Source organism: Hyperolius riggenbachi, chromosome 6, assembly GCF_040937935.1.
Source record: "Hyperolius riggenbachi isolate aHypRig1 chromosome 6, aHypRig1.pri, whole genome shotgun sequence".
In the NCBI taxonomy this organism is placed as follows: Eukaryota; Metazoa; Chordata; class Amphibia; order Anura; family Hyperoliidae; genus Hyperolius; species Hyperolius riggenbachi.
Genome location: NC_090651.1, coordinates 366,326,764 through 366,340,715, shown reverse-complemented (window position 1 = coordinate 366,340,715; position 13,952 = coordinate 366,326,764). Strand labels below are relative to the sequence as shown.

Sequence of the window (13,952 nt, the reverse complement as noted above, 5' to 3'; positions counted from 1 at the left end):
AACCTGGAAGTCCGTTAGGTCAGGGTCTCTCCGACAGACAAGAAGGAGCAGCGTGGACTCGCAGCTGGATCGTTACCCTCCTCCGTCCTAGCAGGAGTCAGCGCAGGCTGTGAGGGGAGGTAAGTAACAAGCAATTGTTACATCTTGCTTGTTGGTGGTTTAAAAAGCATTTTATTTACAAGCTGTAAAAATATCGCCTATAAGAAAACTTAGGAGAAAAAGTTAATTGCATATGGGCCCCTGAAAACAACCAAAAAATATTGTTTATACTTATGGAGAGACTGAAGCAAACAAAAATTGCTGTTTTTACCTGCTAGTTCGCTTCAGTCCTCTTAGTAGATCTAAACCGCTGCATCCTCGCTGCAAAATGAGCACTTTAGAACCCTCAAATCCTGGAAGGGGCACTTCCTGGAAGGGGCAGAGCTTTCAGCTGCAGCTCTGCCTCTCCTGATGTCAATCGCCGCGGATCGCAGCCTCTCCCCGCCCCTCTCAGTCTTCCTTCACAGAGAGGGGTGGAGAGAGGCAGAGATCCGCAAGGCGATTGATGGCAGGAGAGGCAGAGCTACAGCAGAAAGCTCTGCCTATCAGGGCAGTACAATGCATGACCAAGTTGGTTGTGGATATTTGCCCGGGGATTTGGGGGGTCTAAAGGGCTCGTTTTGCGCCAGGCATGCGGCGGTTCACACCTAATGAGACTTCTGAAGCGAACTAGCAAGTAAAAATAGCATTTTTTGTTCGCTTCAGAGTCTCTTTAATGTCTTAATTAAGAGTTGTATAACCTGCATGCCTACCCCTCAGCCAGGTCTTGCTCATATCATGTATCTTGGGATTTCTAACAATGGATTCATCTTCATAAATCCAGTATAGGTTTACTTAAAATTAGTCTATATATAGGTAGTTGGTTACATGGAAATAAACAGATGTATTGTAATTGCTTTGTTGACTTACTTTTGAATAGATAGTGGAATGACTGGAACAGGAGGACTTGGAGTAACTGGAGGAATTGGAGAATTAACAGGTATGATTGATTTTAGGGAACAAAAATGAAAAAAATACTTCACCTCCAACTTAGACCTAATAGCTGCAGCCTCAGCAGTGCTGTGACTTGTTGTAGAATGTTTTTTTTTCTGGGTGTGGCTTATGTAGCTACCTTCATTGCATCATCTCCACTTTTCTGTCTGAGAAGAGGTTTTAGCCTACAGCAATGATAAACTGTCATGCAGAAAGTATGGTCTATGCCATGGACTTTACATACATTACACTCTTTATATACAGTACATCACTAGAAGGAAGGATCAATATTTGTTTCCAGCTTGAGTACTTTTTTCTTCAAGCTAAAAAAACCTCTGACTCGCCTCCTCATAGTTTGAGGCATGTTGTAGTCCACCGTTCTGTCTGAGCACCCTACAAACATCTCGGCCCACACCTTACACTGTGCACAGTTATCCCCAACACATTCCTATCTCAGGGAGGTACTCTGCTTATACCTGTGCCACTGAGCCAGCCTATCACAGAGAGGTACCTGTGCCACTGAGCCAGGCTATCACAGAGAGGTACTCTGCTTCTACCTGTGCTACTGAACCAGCCTATCACAGAGAGGCACCCTGCTTATACCTGTGCCACTGAGCCAGCCTATCACAGAGAGGCACCCTGCTTGTACCTGTGCCACTGAACCAGCCTATCCCAGAGAGGTACTGTTAGGCTTGGTGGGCTTATTCTCCACCGTCAGCATGCAACACATAAGCTGACGTGAAGGAGGTACACACACCAGCACAAGGAATCAGGATATCCCCAGTTTAGTGGAGGAGAGGACTGACTCCAATAGGAGATTGTGGCGCACAGAGCCGGTGCAGATCCGAACAGCCACAAACAATACTTCGTGATAACGTCTCAGCGCAAAGTAGCGCTGAGCGCATAAACCAGAACTGAGAAGATCAGGACAGGTAGACAGAATGAACGCTTGCTTAACTAGCCACTACTTAGTGACAGCAAGCATCCACAACAAGACAGACTGGAATGAGGCAGCCAATGCGTTGCAGTGACGGCGTGCCTCACAAAGACAGGACAGGATAGTCAGGAAATAGGAGGATCAAGATAGATGAACGTAACACAGACAAATATACAATAAGTATGTTTTCCTAGCGTATTACAATTACAGCTATCAATGAAACTATTTGTAACGTCTGACTAACATATGTATATATCGGCAATGAACCGATATATGACATAAGCAGGAACACTGACTAGGACTGGAGCAATACAGGGAACAGGACTCAGAAGGATTCGCTAGAGATGAACGCAATCCACAAACAGAACCAGGAGCAGGATAACTAACTCAGCACAGGTAATCACGATACGCGCAAACTACCAAAACGTGCTGGAAAGCTGACTAATTGAACACAGGATATAAACAGTTTGTGTACGTATACATCAGCGACACTGATGTATCAACGTAACACGAATACAAGGAAAATAACAAAACGCGCAAGTATGCGTATATATTGGCGATTAACCAATATTTGACACAAGACAAGCAAAGTAACAACTTCTAGAAACAAGAGCAGAACTAGGAGGACTCGCTGACCCCTTCGCAGGAGTCAGCGCAGTCCACACAGACTAGGAATGAGGTGGGAGCCGCACAGAGTAACAGACAGAATCTGAGACTATGGTAGCCCATGGAGCATTGCAGGAAGCAGTTCTTTATACTGAGGTCATCCAATGGGAGCAGACATGCAGATTCCCACACAAGTGAATGGTAATTAATCACAGGCTGACAGCAGGAAAAGGCAGACAATGATATGCAGCCTGCAGGAAAGGGATTGCCACTCCATTGCAGCAGACAATGTTTGTTTTCACAAAAGCATATTAAACTGTCATTAACTTCAGAGCGACTGCAGATGGAATCAGCAACTAGTATAAGTGCAAACCAAACTATGCAAGCAAATGCATGTAATGACATCAGAGCTGCTTGGGTTGCAATACCACTGCAGCCAGCAGTAAACGCTGCAGAAGCGATCGTGACAGGTACTCTGCTTCTACCTGTGCCACTGAGCCAGCCTATCTCAGAGATGTACTCTGCTTCTACCTGTGCCACTGAGCCAGCCTATCTTAAAGATGTACTCTGCTTTTACCTGTGCCACTGAGCCAGCCTATCACAGTGAGGTACTCTGCTTCTACCTGTGCCACTGAGCCAGCCTATCACAGAGAGGTACTCTGCTTCTACCTGTGCCACTGAGCCAGCCTATCTCAGAGATGTACTCTGCTTCTACCTGTGCCACTGAGCCAGCCTATCTCAAAGATGTACTCTGCTTTTACCTGTGCCACTGAGCCAGCCTATCACAGAGAGGTACTCTGCTTCTACCTGTGCCACTGAGCCAGCCTATCACAGAGAGGTACTCTGCTTCTACCTGTGCCACTGAGCCAGTCTATCACAGAGAGGTACTCTGCTTCTACCTGTGCCACTGAGCCAGCCTATCACAGAGAGGTACTCTGCTTCTACCTGTGCCACCGAGCCAGCCTATCCCAGAGAGGTACTCTGCTTCCACCTGTGCCACTGAGCCAGCCTATCACAGAGAGGTACTCTGCTTCTACCTGTGTCCCTGAGCTAGCATATCCCAGAGAGGTACTCTGCTTCTACCTGTGCCACCGAGCCAGCCTATCCCAGAGAGGTACTCTGCTTCCACCTGTGCCACTGAGCCAGCCTATCTCAGAGATGTACTCTGCTTCTACCTGTGCCACTGAGCCAGCCTATCTCAAAGATGTACTCTGCTTTTATCTGTACCACTGAGCCAGCCTATCACAGTGAGGTACTCTGCTTCTACCTGTGCCACTGAGCCAGCATATCCCAGAGAGGTACTCTGCTTCTACCTGTGCCACTGAGCCAGCCTATCTCATAGAGGAGAAGTGAAGAGAAAAGCAGCACAGTGTCAGCCACAGTATGAGTCCTTTCAGAGCTGCTACAATGCTTCCCTGCTGATCAATGAAATAGTCAGCTGTTGCTGCACTGGGTTAAAAAAAAAGAGAGAGAAGGAAACTAGTAAATGTCATTCAGGTTTTTTTTTTTTTTTTTGCTTTCAAATTGAGAAGATACACTAAGGCTTGGTCCGCACTGGTCGGCTTGCAGATCGGATCCGTTTCAAACAGATCCATTTTTCTAAACTTTTTTTTTCTCCCCCTGTTTTTCCCCAAAACGCAACCCCCCTCCCTGCCAACCGCTTCCGCCCCCGTCCTGGCTGCTATCCCCTCAAGCATGGCGGCCCTCTCTTCCTACACATGCTGGGATATAGAAAACTGATCCGTTTCTGTGTCCAAAGCTGCCTGTGTAGAGAGGGATCCGTTTCTCCATTCTTTATTTTCACTACCACTCCGTGTATCCGCGGTCCGTGAAAATGTTGCAAATCCGGACCGTCCGTTCAGGTTTTGAACACGGATCCCCCTGAACGCAGGCGGATCTGTTTTTAATTTGAGTGAAGAGGCCTCTATTTTTAACCTCGGTATCCGTGGCTCCATTGTTGATCTGGGCCAAAAAAATGAAGCCACGGATACACGAAAACATAATGTGAGATATGGAATACAGAGATGAATGGGAACCAGTACACAAATATTAAAGGATACCCCAACTGAAATGTGACATAATGAGATAGACATGTGTATGTACAGTGCCTAGTACACAAATAACTATGCTGTGTTCCTTTTTTTCTTTCTTTCTCTGCCTGAAAGAGTTAAATATCAGGTATGTAAGTGGCTGACTCAGTCCTGACTCAGACAGGAAGTGACTACAGTGTGACCCTCAGTGATAAGAAATTACAACTATAAAACACTTTTCTAGCAGAAAATGGCTTCTGAGAGCAAGAAAGAGATAAAAAAGGGGAATTTCTTATCAGTGAGGGTCACACTGTAGTCACTTCCTGTCTGAGTCAGGACTGAGTCAGCCACTTACATACCTGATATTTAACTCTTTCAGGCAGAGAAAGAAAAAAAGGAACACAGCATAGCTATTTGTGTACTAGGCACTGTACATACACATGTCTATCTCATCATGTCACATTTCAGTTGGGGTATCCTTTAAGTGTGAACCTACTCTAAAAGATTTACAATTCCCCAGCTGCCTGCAGGGGGTGCAGAATATACCGGAATTATAACTGCTCTTTAAAGTGGACTTGAACTCAGAACCCCTTCTCTGCTCTAAAAGATAGGCAACATCATAATAACATTGCAATAAATCTGCAGTGTGTCTACTTCCTGCTTTCATGGACATAGGATTAACCTCCTGGGTTTACACATTAGTTGTGTCTGCCATGGCAGAGGAGATTCCTGAGCTGACACAGCTGACAGATCAAATTACGTGATTAGTCACAGATGAGGGGGGTTTAGACAGGCTAAACTCCCTAAATACATACAGGGTGGATTTCTCCAGGTTTTCCTTCTGTCCTGTGCAAGAGGTCAGCTCTACTTTAAAAAAAAAAAGTTTTAAAATGAGAAATGTAATCATAAGCTTGACACAAGTGTAGCAGTAAGATATGTTCATTTATATAAACAATACCAATAACAACAATAACAATAACAATAATATTTATATAGCGCTTTTCTCCCTGGGGACTCAAAGCGCTGTAAACGTATACATAAGCTTCTAAAGAGGTAGGAGAGAGGCGTATAAAGGAACAGAGTCATTTAGTTCAAAATTAAGCAGTGTACCTCTAAAAGTTGGCATATATGGAATGCCAAAGAAATTACTGGAAATACCAGATTTGAAAGATCGGAAGGGACTGGAGGAATAAAGGAAACCTGAAAAAAAAGTAAACTTATGAGATAATGAATAGTATGTGTAGTACTGCTAAAAAATAGAACATAAGTAGCACAGATATGAGTCTCATATTGAACTTCAGTTATCATCCATGCAAAAAAGCTTCTCTGAGCTCTTTGACCCACTGGGTAGAACTCAGTCCTGTTTTCTGAAGCATATTTACAGCCAAACAACAGTGAGAGACACTTTGAGATACTTTTACAGCAGTAAAGTTTAAAGATTCATTATTTCTATGTTTTATGGATCAAAATACAGGGTGTGGTTTGTAAACTGCAAAAATGACAGAATGATGCGATGTTATAAAAAAAAAAAAGCTACCGTATTTTTCGGACTATAAGACGCTCCGGACTATAAGACGCACCTAGGTTTAGAGGTCAAAAACCAGGAAAAAAAAATATGCTAAACCTGGTGCATCTATAGTACAGGAGCGTTTTGTAGACATTTTTTTCCTCAAGCTCCCTCTGTCCAAGCTACAATAACCCCTGCTGCCACACTAGCTAGACTAAATACCCTACACTAACCCCTGATGCCCCCACCAGTTACTAAACTACACTATACCAGTATCACTACACAACACTTAACTAACTCCTGCTTCCCCCACAAGTAACACTACAACATATTAAACTAACTGTTGCTTCTCCCACCAGTAAAAACTAACTAAACATTAAATCGTAAGGGTGGATGATCTCACCTATCCAGATGTCCATGTGGGAATCAGTGCTGTCTGTGTCCTCTTTCTCCAGCCGCTGAGGCGATCCTGATGGATTGTGCTTCTGGGTGCAGGCCACTCCACAGCAGGGCAGAAGAAGTGTGATCCTGGCATCCTCTCCTTTAATTCTCAGTACTTGCTGCAGGGGAAGCCTCAGTGCGATCCTGGCATCTTCTTCATTAACCCCCGGTACAGTACTTGCGGCGGTGGGGGCAGCCTTAGCCTGATCTCTGCAGCCTTTCCCCTAACCCCCGGCACTTGTGTCAAGCAGGAAGCCCAAGTGCGATCTCGACACGTGGCCCTTAAAGGCCGTTACTTGCGGCGGTGGGGGCATCCTCAGCGCGATCCAGGAACTTGCCTCTTAACCCCCGGCACTTGCAGCAGGCATATTCAGCTTGACCGGGCATCTCCCCTCTTAATGGTAGTGCAGTGGGCATAAGAGAGGCAAACCCAGCGCTAGCCGCAGCCACTGTCAGTCCCGATGCCGGGGTACTTCCTGTTTACCGGCGCCCCCTCATGACGTAGGATGCACGTACCGGAAGTACACCGGCATCGGGACTGACAGTGGCCGCGGCTAGCGCTGGGTTTGCCTCTCTTATGCCCACTGCACTACCATTAAGAGGGGAGATGCCCGGTCAAGCTGAATATGCCTGCTGCAAGTGCCGGGGGTAAAGAGGCAAGTTCCTGGATCGCGCTGAGGATGCCCCCACCGCCGCAAGTAACGGCGGTTAAGGGGCCACGTGTCGAGATCGCACTTGGGCTGCCTGCTTGACACAAGTGCTGGGGGTTAGGGGAAAGGCTGCAGAGATCAGGCTAAGGCTGCCCCCACCGCCGCAAGTACTGTACCGGGGTTAATGAAGAAGATGCCAGGATCGCACTGAGGCTGTCTTCCCTTTCGCAAATAGCAGGGATTAAGAGGGGAGATGCCGGGAGGATCAGCTGGAGGAGGAGGAAACAGCGCACGGAATGGTAAGACCTTCCGCTGCGCTATGTCTATCAGCTTGAAAGGGGCACATTCGGACTATAAGACGCAGTGACTTTTTCCCCCCTCTTTTGGGGGAGAAAAAGTGCGTCTTATAGTCCGAAAAATACGGTATATAACTGGAAATAAAAATATGAGACAGTTTTCATTGCTATCAATGTGATCTGCCCCATGTTTATTTTTATTTTTAAATAAATATTGATGTTATTTATTTTTTTATTAAATTTACCTATTTTTTTTTCTTTTTACAAAAGCCCTCCCTCCCCCCAGACGGCCAACCGCAGCGATCGGCTGTCATAGGCTTCAGCCTATGACAGCCGATTGCTCTCTAGTGTCCCGCATGGCTGTCCCCAGTACAGCGCTGCTGCAGATCGCAGCGCTGTACAAGGTAATTAGACGGACAAAAAGTTGGAATAGTAAAAATTGCACCCTGCATAAAGAAAACACAGAGACAACAGGAGCCCACATGCTGCAGTACGTCACAGTACCAGAACTATGTAAAATATGTGAATGTATTATACTCACAAAGGTGGGTTGCAGAAGGGCAGCCGACCACTAGAAGCAGGTGGAGATGTATAACCCCGCCTCCACTCAGGTGACCAGATGGAGTTGGTGATGGTTGCACTCTTGATAAAAAGCAAACCTCATATGACGTAAATTGGTCAAAGAGGGTTGATCCCCCTCCAAAAGGAGGGTGAAGGCACAAGGTAAAGGGGGAAGAGGAATACGTTAAAAACAAATACAATGAAAAAAGTGAGGTGGCTTACCTCAATGAAGACAAATTCACGTATTAATAGAATTTTATTGCACTGGCAACGCGTTTCGAGGGTGCATACCCACTTCCTCAGGCCAAATAGCAGTGCCTAATAGTGCTTGTAGCCACAAATAAGGCGCCTCTCGAGGTAATTAGATGGCGGTTTCGCAGCCTGTGCGCGATCTCCTGCAAACTGAAGCCCCAGGACTTTACGCCGATCATTGTTAGGCAGTTCTGGCTTCAGCCATGGCCAAGCCCGTCATCCTGACGCAGTCGGCAAGCAGTTAAAGTATTCCTTTATCCTTTTTTACCCTGCTAGGGAATAGATTTCAGTCTCCTGTCACTGCACACTCTCACCGAGCTGCACCCAGCAGTCTAGCAATTTAATTGGCTCCTGATCCTGTGATCACTGAGAGTCAATCACAGTGACTGCAGCACTAAAACAGAAAGGCTGTGGTCCTTAAAGAGACACTTAAGCCAGAAAAAAATGAGTTTTACTCACCTGGGGCTTCTACCAGCCCCCTGCAGCAGTCCTGTGCCCTCGCAGCCACTCACTAGTCCTCTGGTCCCCCGCTGCCAGCTAGTTTCGTTTTTGCCAACAGGCCCATCAGGACTGGCCACGCGTAGCTTTTTACGCATTCCCGACTGTAATTAGCGCTATTGCGGGCCGCAACGTACAAAAATACGCAATGCCGCATTACGCACACATAGATATGCGGCAACGCGTATTTTTGTACGCGTTGTGGCCCGCAATAGTGCTAATTACAGTTGGGAGTGCGGAAACAGCTACGCGTGGCCAGTCCTGACGGGCCTGTCGGCAAAAACGAAGCTAGCTGGCAGCGGGGGACCAGAGGATTAGTGAGTGACTGCAAGGGCAAAGGAGTGCTGCAGTGGGCTGGTAGAAGCTCCAGGTGAGTAAAACTCATTTTTTTATGGCTTAAGGTTCACTTTAAGGGGTCAGAGCTTGCAGTACCTGAAAGAGTTAAAAACTGTGTTTAGTAAATTCATTCTATAAAAGATTAATTGATATATGATTATTGTTTTGTTGATTATTGTGTACTTTGAATAGGTGGTGGAGAAACTGGAATTGGAGGACTTGGAGGAGGAATCACAAGAATTGGGGGATTAACAGGTATGATTGATTTCAGAGGAAGTAAAAAAACCAAATAGGCTCTATTCACAATTGGTCGTTCGGTAATATATTTTTTGTCGGCAAAATACCTCATTCGGTATTTTACACTTTGTTTTCCTAATTCACTAAAGTTTTCCCCCGTGAGGCAGAAGTTCGGTAATTTACCGAACAAGCATACCTCAATTCACTAAGCCCTGCTCGGTAAGTGTCACTTACCAGCCTTCTAGCAGGGCAGCAGGCAGGGAGTTGTGTGTGTGACTCTGAGGTTTTCTGTCCAGTGCAGCCTGTCCTGCCTTTAGATGTGCTGCAGCCACCAGCGGGAGTTTTTCTGTATGCTAGAATACAGATTTACACATCTAAAGGGATGCAGGAAAGCCCTGAGAATTGTCAACTTCCTCTGCTTTGATACAGTGAAAGACCCACCCGATACCCCTTTGCATCTAATAACAGTGAGAAGCAGGCTGTGTGGCTCTCCCTATTGGCTGCCTGGCTATCCCCAAAGGTTGTCTGTCAAGTTACCGCACAGAGACAGTGGGGGATAGCCAGTTATCGGCTGCTGTGAGCTGGAGAAAAATACAGAACACTTTTGGCCGGTACATTAAATGGGGAAATGTGTGTGAATTGACATTTATTGACATTTCCCAAGGTAATTACCACACAAATTGGAAAGTTACCTCACTAGTTGGGAACTCTGATTTTCTGTGCGGAGATAGGTTTTGTGAATTGGTATGTGGCAAGGCGATTGGTAAAATCAGCTGTTTTCAGCATTTCTGAATGTGGTAATGCTTTGTGAATTAGAAAAACTAACCCTGAACCTCGACCTGACAGCTATTCACAGCTGCAGCCCATTTGGGTATATGTCTTGGTGTAGAAAAGAGTAAGGGCCAAATCTTATTTGAGGTAATAGGTAGCTTGTTGCATGCGAGTTTCTTATCCATTAGCAATCCCACAGGAGTAACTGGCAAATCCAATTGATGGCTTCACCTCTGTGATAGCGGAGCAAGAATAGCCTTACTCAGGTGAATAATAACTATTTACCTGAGTTTTGCTTGTGATTTTTTTCTGCTGTGGAGCTGTTATTCAGCATCATGTCAATGCTACATCACTTCTGTGAGAACCACCATTGCACTCACCACTACTTTGCCAGGCACCGGGCATACTCCCAACCAGCTAGAAGCCAGGCTTACAGATAACAACATCTTTGATACTTTTCAGTCAGGATTCAGGAAAAGGCACAGCACTGAAACAGCATTAGTCCGAGTAATGAATGATCTACTTACTGCAAGGGACAAGGGTGATTGCTCAGTTCTGATTCTTCTTGACTTGTCAGCAGCATTTGATACTGTGGATCATGAAATTCTTATCCAGCGACTGAAGAATTACTGTGGCCTAAGGGGTACTGTTCTTAGATGGTTTCAGACCTTCCTATCTGGCAGGACACAGCAAGTATGTCTGGGCACACACTACTCTAATCCAGTGCCACTTGCCTATGGAGTTCCACAGGGTTCTGTACTATCACCATTACTCTTTGCAGCCTACATGCTCCCACTGGGCAAAATAATCCAGAACTATGGCCTAGGATACCATTGTTATGCAGATGACACACAATTGTATCTGTCCTTCAAGCCTGGCACCCAAGACCCATCAGCATCCATAAATGCGTGTCTAGTGGATTTACAAAATTGGATGAACACCAGCTGGCTGAGGCTGAACTCTGACAAAACAGAGGTGTTGGTGGTAGGTGCTGGTCCACACATGATGGATAAAGTTCAAAACGCTCACCACCTCAAACTAGCAATTGGGGGAGATACTGTACAGTATAAAGACTCTGTGCGAAACCTTGGGGTGATCCTGGATGGAAATCTAAAACTCAGACAGCAGGTATCAGCTGTCGTCAAGTCTTCCTTCTTCCATCTAAGAAATATAGCGAAAATCAAACACCTTATCCCAGCTGAAGACCTACCTGCCCTGGTTCATGCATTTGTATCCTCCCGCCTAGACTACTGCAACGCCCTGTTCATCGGATCTACAGATAAGGCCCTTACAGCTAGTACAGAATGCTGCAGCCAGACTCCTAGCCAATGCCCCCCGCAGCTCACACATCACCCCAGTACTGCAAACTCTTCACTGGTTGCCAGTAAAATGGAGAATCAATTTTAAGATCTGCCTGCTGACATTCAAGGCTCTACACCACATGGGACCCAAATGCATAGCGGATCTATTGGAACTTTATGCCCCTTCACGCACCCTCCGCTCTGCCAACAAGATGAAGCTGGTTATTCCCAGGATACACTTAACATTTGGTTCTCGGGCCTTTTCCTACGCAGCCCCTACTCTATGGAACTCACTTCCACAATCAGTACGAGAGGCTACTTCTCTGGACAGCTTTAAAAAAAGGCTAAAAACTCACCTCTTTTCCCGAGCCTTTGAGACTGCATAATGCAGGGTCGCAGCGCTTTGAGTCCCCAGGGAGAAAAGCGCTATATAAATATTATTGTTATTGTTGTTATTGTTATCTGTTGCTCACTACCACTACAGTGCTGGGCTTCCTTACCTGCACTCACTTGACAACCACTGCTGCATGCCAGGCTCCCCTGGTGCTGTCGGTCCCCGACACATAAATATCATACAAGATGTTCTCTGCTCCCAACCAGTTTTGTCCTTCTGGTATCATTAGAGGTATTGACTCCCGTGATCAAAACCCCGGCGAAACCAGTCGGAGCGGCCAATATCTTCTATGACACTTATGCCACTGTTAAGCAGAAGCTGCATATAACAATACTGGGTCCTAATTGGAGTTACCAGAGCTAAAGATCTGAAGAAACTGGAATATTTATCAGTGTAACTGGGACTCTCATTGGAAACTTTACATAGATTATCAGAAAGGAGCACTGTTTGTATTCCAGCTTTTATTTGTGTCATTGCTTCACTTCAAAAACTAAAAATTGCTTATTCATCTTCTTATCCTTTCAATATGCTAGTATGTATGATACCCCTGGTCTTTTGAATATGCTAGTATGAGAATGCATCTATGAGTGAGTCTATGTTTAACTACGTGGGTCTATCTGATATATCCATTCAGATAGCCTGCACTGCTGCTGCGGCTCCCGTGTGCGCTTCCGCCACCTTCCATTATCCTTGAGATCAATAAATGGGAATACAGATCCCATTCATTGATCTATGTCCCCCTAAGAAAAAACGATGACTTTTTCTGAAAAGCTGTAATTTTTCTATGTCCCACATCACCTCTTCAGTTCCTAAGCTCTCGCTTACAGGACGAAAAATCAAAAAATCACTGTGGCCATCTTGTGGCCAAATAGTAAAACTACATCTACATACATTTTTTAAAAAAATATACACAATCAATTATATTTAAAATCACCTGTTTACCTCTCCACTCCGCAAAACCCCAAAACAAATTTTTAATAAAAAAAATTACAATAATAAAAAAAACCAACATAAATAGCTACCTAAGGGTATGAACTTTTTTTAATATGCATGTCAAGCGAGTAAATTACTATAATTTTTTAAATTATAAGCTTGTAAATAGTGATGGACGCAAATTGAAAAAATGCACCTTTAATTCCAATTAACCTATTGACGCCATACATTGTGATAGGGACATAATTTAAATGGTGTACTAACTGAGACAAATGGGCAAATAAAATATGTGAGTTATAATCATGGTAGCATGTATTATTTTAAAGCTATAATGGCTGAAAACTGAGAAATAATTTTTTTTATTTTTTCCTTGATATTCCCGTTAAAATGCATTTAGAAAAAAATAATTCTTAGCAAAACGTACCACCCAAAGACAGCCTAATTGGTGGCGGAAAAAACAAGATGTAGATCAATTAATTGTGATAAGTAGTGATAAAGTTATTGGCGAATGAATGTGAGGTGAAAGTTGCCAGGATGCATAAGGTAGGCTGAAGTGGTTAATAACTTGGCTGTGTTAAATTTTACTGATATATTATGATCATTGTGTTGATGGCTGTGTACTTTTAAATACTGTAGGTAGTGGAATAGCTGGAACTGGAGGATTTGAAGGAGAAGGAGGAACTGGAGAATTAACAGGAACTGGGGGAATAACAGGTATGGCTGATTTCAAAAGGAGCTTCTGCTCTGCTGTGACTTGGTGTAGAAAAGAGTACCTGTTTAATGTGAGATGACATGGAACAGGACTAAAATGTGAACTACAAGAGCAATATCTACAGTAGTAGAAACCTAGCAGTTCAGAGACTGATTGCTTGCAAAGAATCTGCTAAGTAAAGATCGTCTGTACAAGTGAGAGAATATTCGTCACTAGAGGTAGTCAATGAGATGTTAAAGTGGACCTGAACTCTTGCACAGGACAGAAGGAAAACATAGAGAAATGCACCCTGTATGTATTTAGAGAGTTTAGCCTAATTCCCCCTCATCTGTGACTAATTACAAGTGATAATGCAAAAATTACACCTATGCATAATTACGCATTGTAAATCACAATAAAGCATTGTAACCATCATGCAAATTTTTTGGGAAAAGCGTAATTCATTTTGTATGTCATTGTAAGCATTTGTAATTTTTACA

The 13,952-nt window shown here is 44.5% G+C and overlaps 1 protein-coding gene across 50 annotated transcripts in view; it reads left to right on the top strand.

The window, feature by feature from the left end:
• LOC137521919 (fibroin heavy chain-like) overlaps positions 1 to 13,952 on the top strand; it is a 387,111-nt gene that overhangs the window by 184,342 nt on the left and 188,817 nt on the right. For 49 of the 50 annotated variants that reach the window (XM_068241809.1, XM_068241813.1, XM_068241800.1 and 46 more), the window contains 3 exons: positions 959 to 1,018; positions 9,318 to 9,380; positions 13,398 to 13,475. In XM_068241809.1, the coding sequence (XP_068097910.1) occupies positions 959 to 1,018; positions 9,318 to 9,380; positions 13,398 to 13,475 (201 nt within the window). The remainder of the gene's footprint in view (positions 1 to 958; positions 1,019 to 9,317; positions 9,381 to 13,397; positions 13,476 to 13,952) is intronic. The other variant, XM_068241825.1, reaches the window with a different exon arrangement.